General features: G+C 51.9%; 1 protein-coding gene across 1 annotated transcript in view; it reads right to left on the bottom strand.

The window, feature by feature from the left end:
* Positions 1-22,934, bottom strand: part of ATP1A1 (ATPase Na+/K+ transporting subunit alpha 1) — a 29,431-nt gene extending 6,497 nt beyond the window's left edge. Inside the window, 12 exon segments of the mRNA XM_077479480.1 lie at positions 885-1,006; positions 1,130-1,280; positions 1,282-1,327; positions 1,407-1,695; positions 1,782-1,796; positions 1,799-1,898; positions 1,981-2,115; positions 2,329-2,441; positions 2,525-2,732; positions 2,823-2,882; positions 3,493-3,606; positions 22,774-22,934. Of these exon segments, the coding sequence (XP_077335606.1) occupies positions 885-1,006; positions 1,130-1,280; positions 1,282-1,327; positions 1,407-1,695; positions 1,782-1,796; positions 1,799-1,898; positions 1,981-2,115; positions 2,329-2,441; positions 2,525-2,732; positions 2,823-2,882; positions 3,493-3,606; positions 22,774-22,785 (1,365 nt within the window). The 5' untranslated portion in view covers positions 22,786-22,934.
* Between the last annotated feature and the right edge of the window lie 337 nt (positions 22,935-23,271).

Below are 23,271 nucleotides of genomic sequence, written 5' to 3'. Positions count from 1 at the left end.
CTTTAAAGCGCATTCACACGGGACTGTGCCCAAGTTAAATTCCACCCCTCCCCCAGTGGTCTGCATCTACGTTGGACCATAAAGGAAGTCTTCCCAGGCACATGCATCACCGTGCTCAGATACAGTTTGCACTCACTGAACCAAACCACATATGAACCGTGGCTGGACCTGCCCCAAACCCCATGGCTAGAAGCCGGTGAATAGTTCACTTGCTACAATTGTAGGCCATTTTACACACCTCATGAAGCCTGGCTGGAATACTCCTAGGAAGTTGCCAAGCGAGGTCTAGTCATTACTGCTCACCTCCATCACAGGAGTGGGACCCCCCCCCCTCCACCAATGTAGTTCTGAGCTCGCTCCTGTGATGGGAGGAGGGAGAACAGTATTGACTAGACCTGTTCGTAACACCCTAGCAACATCCAGCCAGTGGCAAGGAACAGTGCCCCCAAGTCCAGATAAAGGCAAGCAAAGGGTGGCATCTGGACCCCAGTTTGGAGACCACTGGTCTATAGCGATAGCAGGGGTATTCAACTTTAATCAGAGCTGTAGTTATAATTTATAGCCCCCCACCCCCCATTTGTGTAGGCTTTTTTGGTAAAAGGTGAACAACCCTTTAACATTTGATATAGCTTTACTCGGGTCTCTGTGCCGGAAACGTGCCAGTACTGTGTCCCAGCACCTCACCAGTACCAGGCCTGGTCTTAAAGTGGTTTGTTCTCCCACTTCCCCCAGTCCTGTTTTATCTAAAAAGTATAAGTGTGCAACACCACTACCCATTCGCTCTGAAGAGACACCCACCAGCGTTCAATGACAGAGGGTGGGTACCAGCACCTATTACCCCAAAAAAATAAAAAGGCCCGACTTTCCTGATCCAAGTTCCTCACCTTCAGAATGGGAGTGTTCTCCTGACCAGCCTGGAACACAGCTCTGTTACACAGCCCAGCGACACGTGCCAGTGCGGTCCAAGTGCGGGTCCAGGTTGGGGAGCTTTTGTCGAAGGAGGCACCTGTGGCCAAAAAAGGATTTCAGTATGAATGGCAAAGGACATGACGATGCTGCCCACAACTTGACTTTTTTTTACTGTTCTAATGCAAGCACCCCCGCCCCCCCCCCCCCTTTATAAGCTCACCGCTCTGATTCTCAGTGGTGTCGGCCTCGTGGATCTGGTTATCGAACCACATGTGTGCCACGGTCATCCGGTTCTGGGTTAGGGTACCGGTCTTGTCAGAGCAGATGGTGGAGGTAGATCCCAGCGTTTCCACAGCCTCCAAGTTCTTTACCCAGGCAGTTTTTGCGGGCCATGCGCTTAGCAGTGAGTTAGGCACACCTAGGAAAGGGGGAGGGGGGGGGGTCACAACAGCAAGAGTTAAACCATCGGCCTGGGTTCCAGAAATCAGTCCAGTCACTGCATCTCATCTCCACTTACCGTGACTGTGGCCAGCAGCCCTTCAGGCACGTTGGCTACAATGATACCGATGAGGAAGATGACGGCCTCCAGCCAGCTGTACTGCAGGATGAGCGACAGGATGAAGAAGCTGATGCCCAGGAAGACAGCCACACCGGTGATGATATGAATGAAATGCTCGATTTCAACGGCGATAGGGGTGCGGCCACCTTCCAGACCGGAGGCGAGAGTGGCGATACGTCCCATGACAGTGCGGTCACCGGTGTTGATAACGACACCACGGGCAGTGCCTGGATAGGGAAGAGGACAGGTAAGTGAGGCAGGGCCAGCAAGATACTCAAAAACTGTCAAGCCGGGGTCAGCAGCTTCTACTGACCTTCCACACAATTGTGGAGAAGAAGGCGATGTTACGGGTCTCAAGAGGGTTTTCATTGGTGAAGTCGGCAGATCGGGTCTGGGGTTCGGACTCTCCGGTAAGGGAAGAGTTGTCCACCTACGGTGAAGGGCAGACTGTTGAAGAATCCAGGATTCAAGGGCATGGAGACATCACAAGACTTGACCTTTTTTCTACTAACCTTACAACCGTGAGCAGAGATGATTCTGAGATCCGCAGGGATCCGGTCTCCACCTTTCACTTCCACCAGATCTCCCAGGACCACTTCCTCTGCGTTAATGCTCAACTTCTCACCACTTCGGATGACCAAGGCTTGCTGTGATGAAAGACAGTATGATAAGGGCAACCAGTTAACCCCCTAAAAGACCAGGGCAAACCAGACACACACAAAGACCAAACACCACCCCCCCCCCCCAACAAGGCCAACCAACCAGTCATCAACCCCCCCCCCTCAAAGACCAAGGCCAACCAGTTAGTGTAGAGACTGGTATGTGAGCATGTTCTTTGGCTATGATTGGTCACTACGTACCTGGGGCACCATGTTCTTGAAGGACTCCATGATTTTGGAGCTCTTTGCTTCTTGGTAGTAGGAGAAACAACCAGTGATGATGACGACAGCTGACAAGACAATACCGAGTAGAGCTGCGGCATTAAAAAGACAGAACGTTACTCTTCAGGTCACCTTCTATGAATGCTGCCATTGAGGGCCACAGTAAGGTCAACACTTACATTATCATTCTGTGGTTCCTCTTCAGTGGCTGCCAGGATACCGTACGCAAGGAAACAGAGGATGGCCCCAATCCACAGCAGCATAGAGAAGCCTCCAAAGAGCTGACGGCAAAATTTCACCCATTCCGGAGTGGTAGGTGGAGGGGTGAGGGCGTTTGGACCATCTCTTGCCAGAATCTCGGCTGCCCGGGCAGTGGTGTGCCCCTAAAAACAAAACAAAAACACATTACGTACATGACAAGCAAGCCCAGGGATGGCCGACATTCTGTGCAATGCTTCGACTGGTGGACATACCCGTGTCATGTCTGTGCCATACTTGCGGTGCAATTCCTCCAGGCTCAGCTTGTGGTCTTCCTGTAGGGGGAGGAGTCAGAAAATTCATCAGGTACAAACACAAGTCTTATGTCATAAAGAACAGGAATGGAGTTCCAAGACCCCATAATAAAAAAAATAAAAAACTAGGGTGTTCACTGCAAAGAAGGGGCCCACATGTTGGGGGAAAGAGAAAGGAGGTGCTACTTTGTCGCTGAGCTTGTGAGGACAAAGCAAACCCCATATTCCATAATGGGATGGGCATGGGTGCTGCCAGCAAATCCAAACCACCCCCCTGGAAAGAAACTTCCTGCAAAATTGCCAAAGCCCCATCCTGCAACCCTCACCCCCCCACTCCACCACGACAAGCCTTCAAATGCATTGCTTGCCGTAGGATTAGGGGGTCCCCCCTAGGTATGGATTGGGGGGGCCTACAGCAATCAATGCACCATGGGACCCCTCCAACCCTACAGAAATGCAATGCCTGGGGACCCACCCCATCAAAGCCATTGGGAGGACCCCCTCAAAACTACAGCAATCAATGCCCCCGGGATCCCTCCAATACCCCAGGGGACCCCTCCAGGTCACTCTAGTGCCGGGTGTCCCAGGCATGACAGCAAACCAAGGCCTAAACCTGGAGCGTTACACCCACCAAGGAGACTTCCTTCTTCAGCTCATCCATGTCCTTCTCCTTCCGATTCGCCTTCTTCTGCTTCTTGCTCTCATGTTCGGATGTGGCTGCGGGCTCATACTTATCGCGTCCGGCCTGGGGGGAGATCAAACAGTAGCATGTTACAGGACAGGAAGAGGACCACGGCCACAACTTCAAAGTTTATCCACCAATGACCCCCTTCCCCTCCACCCCACACTCCCTTTTGAACCCAACAAAACCCAACCTCCTCCCAGACATGATTGGCCAATAATTCAACTCAAACCCCTGAAAACGCAGTTGGAGGTCAGCGAGGAAGATTTCCAAACGTTGCTCCTCGTTTTAAGTGAACGTCGACTCCCTGGGGTACCCACTGGGTCTCTTGTCCTTCTCTATGCAATGCAGGCAGATGATGGGGGAGGGGGCAGGGTTCTGTACATCGCTTACCGAGGCCCTCCGTCTTCGCACTCCTCTCAGGAGGCCCAAGTCCAGCAGTGGGCTGGATAATGCAAATATCAAAAATGAGTGGGCGGAGTAGGCTGCATTAAGTAACACCCACATAGGATGCTGAACCTACCTGCTGGAAAACCGAAATCCACTGAACAGAAGGGGCGGAGCCTGGATGGGCAACAAGTCCCATCATGCGTGTGAGGTTTTGCAAAGCCTCATGGGATGCGTGGTCGGCTAGAGGGCCACAGTTGCCCATCCCCTGAGCTAGAGGATGCTGGGCGTCCTCCAGCCAGGAAAGGAGGTGGGGCTCTGTCATGCTGCAGCTTCTAATGCACATGGCGGGAAGCTCACAGTGTGCGGTTAAATTAGAGAAAGCCGCTACAACTGAAGGGGGAGGTCGGAGCTCTGCTTTAAGTCTTCACAATGAATGGGGGTACCCCCCACAGCATCCCCCCTTATATAGGATTCAGTTCCAGGCCCCCCCCATTTATGGGGCTGTGGGGAAGCTGCCCCCGGGGGCCCCTGGTAGGAGTGCTGCCAGGAGCCAGCGGTGTTTAATGAGCGGAAGGCAGGAAGTCGCGCGCTCATGGCGGCGGGACGCTGCAGCGAATGGGCTTCCAGGAGGAGGAATGTGTCACCCCGGATCACGCTGCACATTAACAAGGTGACAAGTCAGCGGGAGGAATGTACACAGCCGGCCTGGGGACAGCGCCAGCAGCCCAGACTATCCGGGACGAGTGCCGCCTGCCAGATCCGCAGCAGTTTCTATAGCAACCCGCCCGCCAGAGAACCCCACCCCCCCATATCTGAGGAATGGGCCGGCCCTAAATGGCTTACATTCTAATAGCGGGCAACACAGGGTTAACACACCAGACGGCAAACCCCCCCCCTTCCCGGCGGGGGGTCACATGTCCGGGAACAATGTGCCATAGATAAAACACAAACCAGATACATTGAGAAACCTGAGCCGGGGGACGGGAGGGGGAGAGAATTAAAGTGACAGGAGATCGAGGGTGACAGGCAGCAGGTGCAGCAATATGGAGGGGGGGGGGGGGGGGGGGGGGGAGCAGGCGTTCTGACGTGATGAGAACAAATGGAGTAAAGAGAGGAGAGGAGGGGAGGATGTGGTGAGAAGAGGGGGGGGGGCGGGGGACTGTCACTACACTGCGTTCTCCAGAGTGACTCCACCCAGAAGTGTCAGTTGTGGGAGGAGTCAGCATACAGAGGACCATCAGAACGTTTATATTTTCATGCGGTGCACCATGATTGGCAGAGGGGCTCCTCACTGCACCAATGGGAGAGGTCACTATATGTATGATTACATCATCATACATGTAATCCCCCACCCATGCAAATACTGCGCTGAGCACCACGTGTGGGATTTCCATACTGACTGCACATCTGAAGGAGAGACACCATCTATACACTGTACAATGCTCATCCAACATGGCTGCCTGAGGAGACACCACAAGAGGGGGGTGCAGAGACCAAAAAGAGAGAAGGGGGGGAGACAGAGGAGAGAGAGGGGGGCGCAGAGACAAGGCCACATAGAAGAGGAGAGAGAGGGGGCGCAGAGACAAGGCCACATAGAAGAGGAGAGAGAGAGGGGGGCGCAGATGCAAGGCCACATAGAAGAGGAGAGAGAGAGGGGGGCGGCAGAGGCAAGGCCACATAGAAGAGGAGAGAGAGAGGGGGCGCAGAGGCAAGGCCACATAGAAGAGAGAGAGAGAGGGGGGCGCAGAGGCAAGGCCACATAGAAGAGGAGAGAGAGAGGGGGGGCGCAGAGGCAAGGCCACATAGAAGAGGAGAGAGGAGAGGGGGCGCAGAGGCAAGGCCACATAGAAGAGGAGAGAGAGAGGGGGCGCAGAGGCAAGGCCACATAGAAGAGGAGAGAGAGAGGGGGGCGCAGAGGCAAGGCCACATAGAAGAGGAGAGAGAGAGGGGGGCGCAGAGGCAAGGCCACATAGAAGGGGGCGCAGAGCAGGCCACATAGAAGAGGAGAGAGAGAGGGGGCGCAGAGGCAAGGCCACATAGAAGAGGAGAGAGGGGGCGCAGAGGCAAGGCAACATAGAGGAGAGAGGGGGGGGTGCAGAGACAAGGCCAGAGGAGAGGAAAGAACAGTGTAGACATTTGTAAAAGGAGGGTGGACAGAATCCGTCACACTTCTCCACCATCTACGTGTCTGTAATATCACCTCCACAATGAAGGATACAATTGGGAGGTTGAGTATAGGATTTCCTTGCATATGGTTTTGGGGGGGGGGGGGTGGGGGTGTTGGATCTGCCCAGCCCCATTCTGGGTTATTCTGCCCCTCCAGTCCTTCATAGACTCTGGGAAACCCCAATAGTCTACAAAGTGTTGTTCTTGATCACTCAGGCCGCTCTTCTATAGATTTTGGTAAGAATCTAAAAATGTGACACGTTTTGCCTTTCCTTGAAGAAGCCGTGCCCCAGGACACCCGTCAGGAGGACCCCCCACCCCCCCCCCCCCGGGCACCATCACTACAGTCTGGTCTCTACACTGTATAATGGGGGGTGTCAGAGCCGCCCACACGGCGGATTCCTGCAGCCTCGTCTTGCTGTATATAAGACCTGAGGTAGGCCTTACTTCAGCAGAAAGCATGCCTCAGGCATGGCCTGGGGTCATGACTCCGGCACTCATGTGACTATCGGCACAGAAGGGGTTAACACGGAGTCACCTCCTCCCCCAGACACTTGCACAATGCTGCAGTCACAGAAATACGGAGGGAGGGAGGGGGGGGGAGGGGGAGCAGTTTCCGTAAACCAGAGGGATGGTTTCCATGACAGAACTGGGCTTCCCATGCCGCCGCCACCACCGCGAGAGCTTTACCAGTCGGCACAGGAGAACTCATCCTACCAGTTAACCCTTCATCAGCCACGCACACCGCCCCGGGGCTAACCTAGACCTGAATCCACACCCCCGTCCTCACTAAGGCAGATAAAAGGCCTGAGCGGGCTATGTATAGAAAGGGATCTCTCCAGGTCTGTCCGCCACACGTGTTCCTCCTACCTTATATAAGGGGATAGCGCCATCTAATCCCCAATGACTACAGGAGAGGTCACAACCCTGAGCAGCCAACAAGAAGATCCAAGTCCTACGGCTTGCAGGAGCCGTGTCACCTGTACATGTGCGGCCTCTAGGACCCGCAAAAGGCGAGACCCGGTGCGCCTCATAAGGAGGACCCCCGATCTCCAGACCCCACTCCTACAGACCCAGACCCCGCTTCTACAGACCCAGACCCCAGATCTCCAGAACCCCACTCCTACAGACCCAGACCCCGCTTCTACAGACCAGACCCCCAGATCTCCAGACCCACTCCTACAGACCCAGACCCGCTTCTACAGACCCCCACTCCTACAGACCCAGACATCCAGACCCCACTCCTACAGACGCAGACCCCGCTTCTACAGACCCCACTCCCTACAGACCCAGACCCGCTTCTACAGACCCCACTCCTACAGACCCAGACATCCAGACCCCACTCCTACCAGACGCAGACCCCGTACCCAGATCACGCACCAAGACCCAGACCCCGTACCCCAGACCCCACTCCTACAGACGCAGACCATACACCCAGACCCCGCACCAACACCCCACTTCTACAGACCAAGACCATGCACCCAGACCCCGCTTCTACGAGAAGAGAAATATGTTGGTTGAGGTGGACAAACCTGAAAATGCCTGCCTGATTGGCACACCTATTTGGGGTCATTTACTTCAAAACAAACAAAACAAACAAAAAAAACATAAAAACTATGGGACAACACCATAAATTACAAGGTCCTCCTCGCCCTTCAAAACAGTATAAAGACGTGCCCATCTTCACCTCATAGCACCTAGGCAAGGGCAAACCACTCACACCAAGGTGAGATCTGGGAGGGCAATGAGGAGCCCAAATATCTCAAAACCCCACTTGTAAGAAGTAAAGTCCAGTACAAGATTTGGGGTCAGGGCTGCCAATAAGGGTGGGGTAGTGACTGCCCTCCTTCGGGTGCCCAGGCCCCACAAGTACAACAGGTGGCGCCCAGAGCAGCAAGAGTGTTGGCACAATTACTGGAACCCATCCTCGTGTTTACAATGCTTAAGTTTGTAATCAACAGGAAGCCTCTGTAGAGAGCACTTCCTGTTCATTCACTCTGCAGCTGAGTACCCCAATCTCTTCCTCCATCTCAAAAGTGAGACGTTGGGTGTCTTTAATACAGAGTACTGGGATTGGACTGTCCTTTATAGAATAGGTAGCACCTGCCCTTCTGTATGGAGCCCAGGCCCCATAGCAGCAAGAGTGGGCACATTACTGGAACCGATCCCCCCCCCCCCCCCCCCCCCTGTGGCCCTCCTTGTGTTTACAATGCTTTAGTTTGTACAAAGGCTCCCTGTTCATTTCCAGAGTGCTTCCTGTTCATTCACTAAGGAAATAGAGGAGTTTGTCCTCAATTTCTGTCTCAGAAGAGAGACATTTGGTGTGTTTAGACCCCATATTTCACCAATCCCCACAGGGCTGCTAAAATATAATATATATACACACACGAGGGTAGGCGCTACTCCCTTTAACAGCCCTGAACCCAAATCTTGTAAGAATAGTCGTAAATTTTTTATATATAAAAATAAAATTTTAAGACTATTCTTACAAGATTTGGGTTCAGGGCCATTAAAGAAGTAGCGCCTACTCTCTTGTACAGAGCCCAGGCTCCCATAAGTACAACGGGGGGCCCCAGAGCAGCAAAAGTGGGTGCAATTACTGAAACCAATCCCGCTGTAGCCCTTCCTGTGTTTACAGATACTTCAGTTTGTGAATGAACAGGGGGTCTCTGTACAGAGCGCTTCCTGTTCATTCACTCTGCCAAGGATTAGAGGAATCTGTCCTCAATCGCCTTCTCAAAAGTGCGACATTGGGTGCCAGTTTAGACCCCCCAATATTTCACCAAAACCCACGGGTAAAGAAAATAAACCATAAATAAGGGCTCATTCTCACGGGTATTCTGGTTGCATGGATGACTAGTTTGTTCATACAGCCTTTTCCAAGAATCTCACCCAAAGATGGTTGCCATCAGGATGAGGGGGGTAAGGTAGGTATAATCCAATTGTTTTTCCTTACAGGTACATTATTCCAACTACCATCAGATATGGAGGGGGGTGGGGGGTCTGGATCTAATAAGCGGACCTTGCAGTTTTGCGGTAAGGGCCACTTGGAAGCCGCGGGATCGGTGCGATAGCCAAGCAAGGAGATCTCCACATCAACAGCCACAACCTATGTCGGTGCAGGTTTAAAAAAAATAAAAATAAAGTTGTAATTCCAGATTCTTCACGTGCCGGGGCCATGCCTTGTATATAAAGATTTGTGACACCCTAATCCCAGGTAAGTCGCCAACGAGCGTCGACAACGCGCTATTAACGTAATTACCGAGCTGCAACTAAGCTAGTAAAAAGTTCCATAAAGCATTGCAAGTGCCCTGGAGGAGCGAAGTCTGTGACCTTGTCCAAGGTCGAACAGAGATCAGGAAAAGAACGCCCACACCACCCCCTCACCCAGTGCCAAGAAGAAGCAATTCGTCTGGGGCGAGTGCCAGCTGGGATCTCAAGCATGCCACGTCAAGTCATGGCGTCTTCTCCTGGAATGATGAAACCCAAGGATTAGGCCATATACATGTACCTACATATCTGAAAACAGTTATACGGGACAGAAGACCAACGTTGCCACGCAAGGTGCTTCGTGTTCAATAGTCTTGCCAAATAAACTCAAGACATGTCAGAACTTTGTTTACACCTCCACAAACTCAACTTTGGTAGAAGAGTAAGCTCCTTTCTTCACATTGGAGTCGAAAAGAGGACAAGCAAAAAGGTCACAGGGCCTACTGATCAACAAATCCGTGGACCTGGGCAAACTCCAAATTCCAAGACTCCTCAACCATGCATGTCCTTCATCTGTACGCCAACACAGAGCCAAGATGTATTCAATCCCAGCTCTACTCATCTCATGCCAGTCCGAGCTCTGGGCGCCATATCAGGTTTCACAAATCCCAGGCGACTAGATAAATTACGTCCTGGCACCTGGGCTTTTGTCAGCCCATTAAAGTGATTGTAAACCCTTACAACCAACTTTGACCTACAGGTAAGCCTAGATTAAGGCTTACCTGTAGGTCCAAGAAATATCTCCTAAGCCGTGTAGGTTTAGGAGATATTTGCCCAAAGACAGGCACCGCTGTCTGCGGCGCATGCGCCATAGACAGCGGCGCGCAGGCGCACCGAGCGCGTCACGGTCAACGTGGTCACGGTCAGCGCGGGAGTGACATTGTGGCTTCACTGAATGACAGTGGCGGAGCGGCGAGACCCACTGAGAAGATGGATGCGCCGGACTACAGGGGACAGTGGTGACATCGCTGGCTCCTGTGTCAGGTAAGTGACACATAATGGACTACTATGCGATGCATAGTAGTCCATTATGCTTTACCTTTGCAGGGAATGTAAGCGGAAGTAAACTCATCAGGGTTTACTTCCTCTAACTATTGCAGGGATGTGCAATTCCTATCGCCTAACACCCGGGACACATGCAGTTTCGAGCGCCGGGGGGGGGTTAACATTTTAACCCCTTGGAGCCAGTGCCTCCGAGACCTTTAAGGGGTTTATGATCATGTGACTGCCATGGCAGCAACAGGATTGGAAAGCTCCCGATCGCAAACATCCGGCGACTGTGCAGGGAGCGCTCTCTGCACAGCTTTATTTGCACTAATGCGTGCAATAATGCAGCCCACCCGCCGAGAAGCCATATATTTGTGTGCAGCCGGCACCATGAGGCTCCTAGATGCAAAACAAATTTATCAAGTCCTACAGGAAGGTTCCCCCCACGGCTCATACTGTTTGTAGTTATGACTAACTGACCGCACAAACAGTTCCGACTTCAAGGTTCGGAAAAGGACAAAAGCCTCAGAGAAACAATGGTGACGATTACGGGAACACAACAAAATCTGCAGGGAGAAAGTGTGAAAGTGTCAAAACAAAAGAACTCAGACGCTTGGGTCAGACTTAGCCCGAGGCCAGATAGGAAAAAGGTGAATTGTATTGAGGGAGAGGGGGGGGTGGGAACGATGGTGCCAGGACAATTTGAAGCCCCAGGGCAATGGGGAAGAGTGCCAGGAATACACACCCTGGGAACAGACTAGCAGAACAGCACACACACCTACCTACAGGAACATTTCACAATATCCCACATTCAGGCAGCAGAACCTTGCCGGATTAACCCTTCGGAGATCCCAGAGCTCAGCCAACAAGGAAAAGTACAGCGGATTAACTGCTCTGCTAAATATTGCAGTTGTTGGACTTTGACCTAGATAGGATCTGAGAACAGAGGCCGCGGCTCCGCTTGAGGAACACGTTTCATAGTTAGGAAAGGTTTGCAGAACTCGTAGCCTGCCTAACCAGCTCCCAAATTTCGTCTTTTTGCTAAACGCAGCCTACTCAATTCTCCCCAAAGTGCTGAAGTTAAAGAATCGACTAGAGAAATGGCAGAGGAGCCTCACTAAAGTCATAGATGACACAAGAATGACTACTTCTTTACTGACTCAATCAGCATTCAAATGACAAGAAGCCTGACAATAACTCACCCTTTCATGAGGAATTTAGAAAACATGGACTGCAAACTGTCCACGTCCCATCACCCTCTGTGACCTGCTGGCCATATATATATATCCAAGCAGTGGTAGCATAGCATTCGCAATGCAAGCCCGGGTACAAAAGCAAACCATGACAATTGGAAGGCCAATTAAGAGTTGTTACCTGGTCACCCCTACAGGACGGTGGGTCAGGAGACGGCCCTACAGGTCGGTGGGTCAGGAGACGGCCCTACAGGACGGTGGGTCAGGAGACGGCCCTACAGGTCGGTGGGTCAGGAGACGGCCCTACAGGACGGTGGGTCAGGAGACGGCCCTACAGGACGAGTTTGGGAAAGTATGAGTAATTATGTGATAACTCCTTAAGGAATACTCCATAAAACTTGGGAAAATACACGTTATTACCTGATCACGTCCTTTTTAAGGAATCCTTCAGGATGGTGGATTATGTGACTGTCCCGGAGAATGACTTGGGAAAATATGAGTTATTAGCCGATAACTCCTTCAGGGTGGTCACATAACCCACCTTCCTAAAGTATGACTTGGGAAAAGCAGAGTTTACTAAAACGGCATAACGTAAAACTTTTACTAGAAGCCTCCCCCCCCCCCCCCCCCATTGGTGGTGTGCTAGGAACAGGGCTACAAACTTGCAGAAAGGGCATTCGTTAAAGAGGGGGCAAGTAATATTTTAGGAATCTTGGCCAACTAACTTGAGGAATTTGTTCAGCCCTGTTTAACAAGTAGGCCAACTAAAGAGGGATGGACAACATCCTGAGGCAATGTATGGCCACTAAGGAGAGGAATGGACAACGTCCTGAGGCCAAGAGGATCAAAAGACCTCCAGATCATAGGAAGAATACAATCTGTCAATGTACAAGGTATGGGTGAGGAACAGGTCATCATTGGTGGTATAGGAAGAGCAGTAGCGCTGCCTGAGCAGAGAGGCTAAAGTACTGGAGATGACATGAATAAGAAGCTACGACTGGGTCTTAGTAAGGTGGAGACACGAATGAGAAGTAAAGAAGGTAACACAAACCAGGACCAATGGCTGGGCCTTCATAAAGGGAGACACCAATGAAAGGAATGGATGCAGCACAAGCAATATGAACCCACTGCTGAGCCTTAGAGGGGGATATACCAATGACAAGCAGTGGCAACAATGGCACAGACAAGAAGCCATCGTACTTCTCGTTGGCGTCTCCACCTCTACGAAGGCCCACCCATAGCTGCTTGTTTGTGCCATCGCCCCTGCTTGTCCTCTCCACCTCTATTAAGGTCCAGCAGTACCTTTAGTACCATCTCCATACTTCTCATTTGTGTCTCCACCAATTCTTGTGGGGGTCTTCACTTCTACTAAAGCCAAGCAGAAGGTTCATATTGTTCGTGCCACCTCTGTACTTCTAATGCCTGGCCATAGCTTCTTGTTTGTGTCATCACCACACTTCTCATCATTGGCACAAATGAAGACACTGCCGGGCCTTAGAAGTAGAGACACCAAACAGCACAGAGATGGCACAAACAAGGAGCCATGGCTGGACCTCCGTATATAGTGACATACATAGTATGTAGTCCGACCTATGTGTGTGATTACACGTCAGTATTACATTGTATATCCATGTATGTTGCAGTTGTTCAGGCGATTATCTAATAGTTTTTTTTTTTAAACTACTGATGCCCCCCCGCTGAGACCACAACCTGTGGAAGGGAATTCCACATCCTTGCCGTACTTACAGTAAAGAACCCTCTACATAGTTTAAGGTTAAACCTCTTCTTATAATTTCAATGAGTGGCCACAAGTCTTGTTAAACTCCCTTCTGATGAAATATTTTCTCCCTATTGTGGGGTCACCAGTCCGGTATTTCTATATTGTGGGGTCACCAGTCCGGTATTTCTATATTGTGGGGTCACCAGTCCGGTATTTCTATAATGAAATCATATCCCCTCTCAGGCATCTCTTCTCCAGAGAGAATAAGTTCAGAGCTCACAACCTTTCCTCATAACTAATATCCTCCAGACCCTTTATTGGCTTTGTTGCCCTTCTTTGTAGTCGCTCCATTTCCAGTACATCCTTCCTGAGGACTGGTGCCCAGAACTTGTTCAGATCTTCTTGGAAGGTTTCCACATCCTGCGGAGAAGTTATTGCCCTGCTTAGCTTAGTATCATCCACAAATACAGAGATTGAGCCGTTTCCCCCATCCCCCTCCTCCAGGTCGTTTATGAACAAATCCTCCAAGAGTTTACATACTATTGATGTTAGGCTGACTGGTCTGCAATTCCCAGGGATGTATTTTGGGCCCTTTTTAAATATTGGTGCTACATTGGCTTTTCTCCAATCAGCTGGTACCAATCAAGTCATAGAGAAAACATGCACGGAAGTGTATTAGGAGACACCCCCTTGGACTTTATAGATGGCAGAAACAGTATAAAGGGTCAAAATAGAGGGGGGGAGGGGGCACAGTATCAACACCATTCAATTCCCTAAATTGTCTTTTTTCTACCATTCAAGTCAGTAGATACGCAATTACTTGACCGATTTCCCCAAGTCCCCCCAGATGCAAGACATCTGCTCCCGGTCCAATTGTAATTCTGTCCTCTGTTAACCATGGAGGGGCTTCCTGTGACGTGTCATGAGGATAAACACTGAAGTTTTGGTTATTGAAGGCCCCCCCCCCCCCCCCCCCCGATTCCCTACTGAAGACTGAAAAGAATAAATTCAATACCTTCACCATCTCCCCATCCTTCGGAACCAGATGTCCTTCATTCTTTATGGGGACAATATGGTCTGTCCTCTTTTTACAGTTTATATACTTAAAGTGGTTGTAAACCCTTACAAACCACTTTGAACTACAGGTAAGCCCTAGATTAAGGCCTACCTGTAGGTCCAAGAAATATCTCCTAAACCTACACTGTTTAGGAGATATTTACTAAAAGACAGGCTCTGTTGTCTGCGGCGTGCAGGCACACCATCGCCGTTAGCAGCATGCCACTGTTAACGGTGATATGCCGTTAGTGGCGGTTGCAGTGGGCATGTGCAGGAGTGAGGTCATCGCTGCTCCGGCGCTGTGAGTGACCAGAGCAGCGACACCCATCAGGATTTACTTCCTCTTTAAAGCGGAGTTCCACCCAAAAATGCAACTTCTGCTTTAAGGGAAAGCGACACCCTTACATGCCACTATTTTTGGGGGAGGGTGGCAGAAACACTTTTTAGAGGGTTCCAACCCACACTTCCTACCAGGGCACCAGAAGTTCACCTCTCCCTCCTGGCAATCTGGGACACGTCACAGGTCCCAGATGATTGCCCGGCCAGTTACAATGTGGCTCACGTATGCGCAGTGCCCCAATTGATGCCTTCTAACAAGGTTCGTAGTTTAGGGAAGTTGGCTCTTTTGAAATTCAGTGTCTTTGTATTCCCCTTATGTTTCCTATTTGTGCGCTCTATACTGAAGCCAATTGACCTGTGATCTCTGTTGCCTAAATTACCCCGTATTTCCACATCTGCGATCAGGTCTGTATTGGTAATCAGTAGATCCAGTAACGCTTTACTTCTACTTGGTGCATCTACCATCTGACCCATAAAATTGCCCTGAAAGACATTTAGGAACTGGCGAGCCTTAGATGAATGTGCGGTTCCCTCCGCCCAGTCTATGTCTGGATAGTTAAAATCCCCCCATTATGACGACACTTCCCATCATTTCTTCTAAACCAACTTGTGATAGGAGGTCTGTCTCCCCCTCCTCTCAGGCTAGGGGGCCTATAGCATACTCCCAGTATTATTTTCCCCTTAGCTTCATCCCTTTGGGGCTCTACCCATAAAGGATTCCACCTCCTCCCTAGCCCCCTTAGTGATGTCATCTCTCACACTACATTTTTCTTGATATACTAGGCATACCCTTCCCCTTTTTTACCTATCCCTGCGATAAAGGGTATACCTTTGATGGTTGCCAGCCAATCATGAGAGCTGTTGAACCAAGTCTCTGAAATTTCCACAAATTCCAAATCCTCCTCCAACGGGATCTCTAGTTCACCCATCTTGTCCACCAGGCTCCCCACTGGTGAACATGCCACGTAGTTTAGATCTGTCACATACTGTCCTCTTATTGGGTCTTCGAGAGTGCATCTAGGGCTTGTTACTATACTTACCTTGGGTTTATATGCTTTAGTCAACCTACCCCTAATACTAATCTCTGGAGTATGTTACACGATGACAATCCCTACCTCTGGGCCTGGGCCCTGCCCCCCCCCCCCAATCACCCAGCTTGGCGAAATAGAAACACATAGGTGGAGAAGTAGAGCTGGCACAAATATGAACCTACTGCCGGGCTTCAGAAGAAATGAAGACTCCAATGAGAAGTAGTGCCAATGGCACAAACAAGCCTTTGGCTTGGCCTTGGTGGAGACCCAAATGAGAAGTAAGGCGATGGCACAAAAAGGTACTGCTGGGCCTTAGTAGCGGCAGATACCAAGCAATGGCACAAGCAAGAAGCTATGGATGGGCCTTCATACAGGTGGAGCCAAAAATGAGAAGTATGGAGATGGCACAACCAATATGAAGACATTGTTGGGACTTTGTGGCGGTGGAGACACCAAGGAGAAGCAGTGGCGAAGGCACAAACAAAAAGCTATGAATGGGCCTTAGTAGATGGAGATACCAATGAGAAGTAATGGAGATGGCACAAACATTATGAAGCTACTGCTGGACCTTAGGAGGTGGAAACAAATGAGAAGTACGGAGAGGTCACAAATATAAATACTACAGCTGGGTCTTAGTTGATGGTGGAGGCCCCAACGAGATGTAATGGAGATGCCACAAACATTAAGAAGCTGCTGCCAGGGCTTAGTAGAGGTGGCACAAGAGTAGTTGGGTCTTAGACGGTGGAGGCAACAATAAGAAGCCCTGGAGATGGCACAAACATTATGAAGGTAATGACAGGCCGAAGAAGAAGAGACACCAGAGAGTGGACCTGCATGGGCAGCAAAATGCAAATGCACCAAAAAATAAACGGCCTGATGAAGTAGAAGCTCTTGTGGTGACAGGTGAGCCCCAGTAGGAGGGATATTTGCAGCACTGATACAAATTCAGATGAAAATGATCGAGTCCAGACTCCTCTGCTCCCATTGTTGGGAATTCAGATAATACACGACAAGGGGCCCAGAATGATGGTCACCATATAAACCGGTCCCGTTTCTGGCAGGAAGAAAGCGAGCGTGAAAAGTGGGCCACCCACCTGCCCGGCACAACCACATTCTGATTGGCTGATTGGGGCTGGTGTCCCACTTCTGTTCTCTGCATTATCCAGGGTGGTGTCACTGCAGACTGCAGCCAGGTGGAATAATTCAGGTGGGCAACTGTATGAATATGACGGCATTCCCACCATCTTCCCGAGACCCTACGCAGCTCCGTCTCCGGCAGCCATGAGTGACCTTTATGTGCAACTACAAGGTCAGAGCTCAGCCTGGAAAGACGGCGTTCCCGCAGGATCCCGTCTAAGATGGCTCTCGGCACTCGCCAATAATATTTTTGCAGAAGTGTGAAGCCTTCGAGGGCTAAATATAGAGCTCCTCTACTAGAGGAAGAGTACATGGCGGCCTCATTAACCCGTTCAGGAACAGGATTCTCCTGTCTTACTAGCCCCACCACCTCCCCCATCCGTACACACCAAAGGGTTAAACGGGCCCCCGAGGTGGAAGACTATGAACCCTCATCATGTGAGCTCTTCCATGCAATACCGATGGCAACTATGGCATGCAGAATAGATGCCACGGGGCACACAAAGGCTGGTAACAACCGGATATGTCAGCTGTACAAATAACAATCACCTGGCATGTCCGTCCCCGGCTCACATTACCCAGATAATCTGTCCACAACCCAAGGAACATCCCGTGAGAAGACTCAGCTTTTCTCCCCCCCCCCCCCCTCCCGAAACAGGTCAGCTCCACAGGAACCTGGCACAGCGCCCGCAGAGATGCCAACCGCATGGCTAGCCCCCACCCCTCCCCAACGACCGGCACTGCAGCCGGGGGGGGGGGGGAACAAGACCCGTATTCAGTGGCACAAGAGAGGCCAGCAGATCTATGAATGGAGATGGAGGACACACAAGAATTTCTGGAAGGGGCTCTTGCAGCAGACAGCTGGCAACAAGGAGCCGGGCGGCAGGCACCAATTTGCAAGTGAAAGGGCGGCGTAGAGGGCACAAGCGACAGACCCCTGGCACCAAAAAGACAGCTGGCAGTACCACCCTGTGTATGAGGAAGCAGCCTGCCACGCACCCTTCCTCAGACTCTGCCAGAGCCGCCGCTGCCGCCAGCGCGCTGCATTGTCCCCCCCCCCTGCATTGCAGGTCCGCCGCTGCCGGCAAAGCTGACACTTAACCCATCCCTGCCGGGAAGCTCTACTGCAGTGATGGAGCCTGTCCAACAGTTACCCATAATGCAGCAGGCACACGGAGGAGGAAGATTAATCGCAGGATGCCAGAGAACAGACACCAGTGCTAAGTCAATGCAGCAAAATGGAGGAGAGCCAAGACCGTCACCGGAGAGAAGGATTCACCTATCACAGAGCTACCGGCCCGGCACATCTCCATGCCCCATCCACCCAACATCAACCCTCATCATACCCCCCCAAAATACACTTCATCACATACAAACCCCTAAAGACTTCACCTATCACAGAGCTACCGGCCCGGCACATCTCCATGCCCCATCCACCCAACATCAACCCTCACCATACCCCCCCAAAATACACTCCATCACATCCAAACCCCTAAAGACTTCACCTATCACAGAGCTACCGGCCCGGCACATCTCCATGCCCCATCCACCCAACATCAACCCTCATCATACCCCCCCAAAATACACTTCATCACATACAAACACCCTAAAGACTTCACCTATCACAGAGCTACCGGCCCGGCACATCTCCATGCCCCATCCACCCAACATCAACCCTCACCATACCCCCCCAAAATACACTCCATCACATCCAAACCCCTTAAAGACTTCACCCATCACAGAGCTACCGGCCCGGCACATCTCCATGCCCCATCCACCCAACATCAACCCTCACCATACCCCCCCCCCAAATACACTCCATCACATCCAAACCCCCTAAAGACTTCACCTATCACAGAGCTACCGGCCCGGCACATCTCCATGCCCCATCCACCCAACATCAACCCTCACCATACCCCCCCCCCCCCCCCCAAATACACTCCATCACATCCAAACCCCCTAAAGACTTCACCTATCACAGAGCTACCGGCCCGGCACATCTCCATGCCCCATCCACCCAACATCAACCCTCACCATACCCCCCCCCCCCCCCCAAATACACTCCATCACATCCAAACCCCTAAAGACTTCACCTATCACAGAGCTACCGGCCCGGCACAGCGCCATGCCCCATCCACCCAACATCAACCCTCACCATACCCCCCCCCCCCCCCCAAATACACTCCATCACATCCAAACCCCTAAAGACTTCACCTATCACAGAGCTACCGGCCCGGCACAGCTCCATGCCCCATCCACCCAACATCAACCCTCACCATACCCCCCCAAAATACACTCCATCACATCCAAACCCCTAAAGACTTCACCTATCACAGAGCTACCGGCCCGGCACAGCGCCATGCCCCATCCACCCAACATCAACCCTCACCACAGCCATACCCCCCCCCCCCCAAAATACACTCCATCACATCCAAACCCCTAAAGACTTCACCTATCACAGAGCTACCGGCCCGGCACAGCTCCATGCCCCATCCACCCAACATCAACCATCATACCCCCCCCCCCCCCCCCCAAAATACACTCCATCACATCCAAACCCCTAAAGACTTCACCCATCACAGAGCTACCGGCCCGGCACATCTCCATGCCCCATCCACCCAACATCAACCCTCACCACAGCCATACCCCCCCCCCCCAAAATACACTTCATAACATCCAAACCCCCTAAAGACTTCACCCATCACAGAGCTACCGGCCCGGCACATCTCCATGCCCCATCCACCCAACATCAACCCCCATCATACCCCCCCAAATACACTCCATCACATCCAAACCCCCTAAAGACTTCACCCATCACAGAGCTACCGGCCCGGCACAGCTCCATGCCCCATCCACCCAACATCAACCCCCATCATAGCCCCCCCAAAATACACTCCATCACATCCAAACCCCTAAAGGCTTCACCCATCACAGAGCTACCGGCCCGGCACATCTCCATGCCCCATCCACCCAACATCAACCCTCACCACAGCCATACCCCCCCCCCCCCCAAAATACACTTCATCACATCCAAACCCCCTAAAGACTTCACCCATCACAGAGCTACCGGCCCGGCACAGCTCCATGCCCCATCCACCCAACATCAACCCCCATCATAGCCCCCCCAAAATACACTCCATCACATCCAAACCCCTAAAGGCTTCACCTATCACAGAGCTACCGGCCCGGCACAGCTCCATGCCCCATCCACCCAACATCAACCCTCACCACAGCCATACCCCCCCCCCCCCCCAAAATACACTTCATCATATCCAAACCCCTAAAGGCTTCACCCAACATCAAACCTACCCCCCCAAACCACACTTCAAGGTCATATCCAAACCCCACCTTAATATGTCCAATCACCCCAATATCTTATCCAACCTCCATGCCACCCAAGACCACCATTCCCCACCCATACACCCCAATATCATATCTGTCCCCCCCACCTAAACCTCAACATAGCCATCCCTCCAACCCCATCACAGCCATCCTCCATACACCCCAATATCATACCCCCCCCTCACCCCCCCAAAACCCTTCAATATAGCCATCCCTCCAACCCCATACACATCATAGTCATCCTACATACACCCCAATATATCATATCCATCACCCCCCCCCACATATCTTCAGATCCATCCTGTATACACCCCAAATACCTTATCCATTCCTAGATACACCCCAATACCATATACACCCCCCCCCCCCATATCCAGATAACTTGTCTATTTCCTATCACACCAAATCCATTCTCCGGATACACCCCTATATTTTATCAACAACCCCCCCGACCTCAAAACTGTATCCACACTGAAGCCAACCCACTAGGGTGGACAAACTTTCATCATATCTACAAAACATCATGACCCCCCCCCCCCCCCCCACCTTCCCTGAACCCCAATCCTGTAGAGACGTCCATGAGGAATCGTCCCAACAACAAGGCAGAGAGGAGACATTGATGTTCTCTACACATTTCATTACCACAACCGTCCAACTACCACCGAAACTGGACCCACGAGAACCTTCATCCACTCCCTTCCCAAAACTGCACTACCTAGGGCCAGGAGTCCAAACACACCCCCCCCCCCTCCCAACATGGCATTACCAAGAGCCCCCACCCTCTAATACTGAGCACCCCAAAATCCATCAGCCCCTCCATGCTGCATTACAGGTCCTCCTTCCCCACCAAAACCTCCCCAGTCATTGCAATACAAGGAAACCCCCATGAAGGGGACTGCACTGTACCCGGCTCACTGACCCCCCCCAAACAATGCCCCCCATTAAACCAAACTCAACAGATCCTCCATCTTTAAACACCCCCAGTACAACCCTGAACAGACCATCTGCCAATATTACCCCATGATCACCAAGACCAAAAACATAGTCCACAATACACCACAACCACCAAAGCTGGTCCATATTACCCCCCTGAATTACCTCATGACCACCTTCACCAAGGACATACCACCCCACAAACACTTCCACCAAGACTAAACTTGGTCCACAATATGACCACCTCCACCAATACCATGCACGATACCCGGTGTACTACAGTATGGCCAACTCCACCAACACTAAACCTAATCCACAGGACCCCCTGTACTGCACTACAACCACCTCCACCAAAGCCAAGCCTGGTCCACAAGACCCCCTGTACTACAACCACCTCCACCAAAGCCAAGCCTGGTCCACAAGACCCCCTGTACTACAACCACCTCCACCAAAGCCAAGCCTGGTCCACAAGACCCCCTGTACTACAACCACCTCCACCAAAGCCAAGCCTGGTCCACAAGACCCCCTGCACTACCCCCATGACCACCTCCACAAAAACCCTGCAATATTATACAACCACCTCCACCAAGACCACACCTGATCCATAACAGTCCAACACCGACGCTCAAACCACCTCTAAGCCAAGATCCACTTGTCACTGACCAATGCAAATACACCCCCCCCCACCCCCACCCAGGACCACATCCCGACATCAACAGCTACCCAGACACTACAGGGCACCATCATAATACCACCCCCATATCACCTACCCCCCATATAGTCTCCTCCTCCCCCTCCCATATATTCTCCTAGAACCCCCCCCATCCCCATATAGTCTCCTCCACCCCCCCATATATTCTCCTAGAACCCCCCCCATCCCCATATAGTCTCCTCCACCCCCCCCATATATTCTCCTAGAACCCCCCCCATCCCCATATAGTCTCCTCCACCCCCCCCATATATTCTCCTAGAACCCCCCCCATCCCCATATAGTCTCCTCCACCCCCCCCATATATTCTCCTAGAACCCCCCCCCATCCCCATATAGTCTCCTCCACCCCCCCCATATATTCTCCTAGAACCCCCCCCCATCCCCATATAGTCTCCTCCACCCCCCCCATATATTCTCCTAGAACCCCCCCCATCCCCATATAGTCTCCTCCACCCCCCCCATATATTCTCCTAGAACCCCCCCATCCCCATATAGTCTCCTCCACCCCCCCCATATATTCTCCTAGAACCCCCCCCATCCCCATATAGTCTCCTCCACCCCCCCATATATTCTCCTAGAACCCCCCCCATCCCCATATAGTCTCCTCCACCCCCCCATATTCTCCTAGAACCCCCCCCCATCCCCATATAATCTCCACCCCCCCATATTCTATCACCCCCCCATATTCTCCTAGAACCCCCATATAATCTCCTCCACCCCCCCCCCCATATTGTCTCCTCCATACCCCCCCCCCCCCCTGCACTATGGTCTCCTCCAACCGACCTCCATATATTCTCCTAGAAACCCCCCCCCCCTTTCTCCGCCATCATAAACCATACAGTCTGTATAATCTGCTGCAACACCCCCTCCCCCCAGAGGTCCGCCTCACCTGAATAATAATCACCCCCCCCCCCCCCCCCGTTATTATTATCCGCCCTATCACCCGGTGTCTCACCCCGTATCCCATGTTGCTGTATTTTCCGCCTCCTCGTGTACCGGGACCGCACTGCACCTCCGGCGACTGGACTGGACGATCCGCGCTCCCCCCTCACACTTATATACCGACCGCCTAACGACTGCGTCACAACCACACGTCACCGTCTCCTGGATACCGGCCCGGCCCCTCCCCGCCTCCTTCCTTCCCCAGTGTGCGCCCGCGGCTGTGCAGAGGAACGTGCGTGCGCGTCCCTGCCTCACAGTCCAGGGCTGAGGGATGTGTGCGCGTGCATGTATTACCTCACAAGCTCAAATATGATATACTGGGACCCCCCAGTGTACAGAACCCCCCCCCAATACTGTGTAGTCAGAGACATCCCAATACCGTGTATACACCACAGACACCCCCCCATACCGTATATATACACCACAGACCCCCCCCCCCAATACTGTGTAGTCAGAGACATCCCAATACCGTGTATACACCACAGACACCCCACCATACCGTATAGTCAGA

The sequence above is a fragment of the Lithobates pipiens genome, unplaced genomic scaffold (genome assembly GCF_037356315.1).
Source record: "Lithobates pipiens isolate NorthernLeopardFrog02 unplaced genomic scaffold, aLitPip1_a1.2 Scaffold_16, whole genome shotgun sequence".
Taxonomy (NCBI): Eukaryota; Metazoa; Chordata; class Amphibia; order Anura; family Ranidae; genus Lithobates; species Lithobates pipiens.
This window is presented reverse-complemented; position numbering and strand designations above follow the sequence as displayed.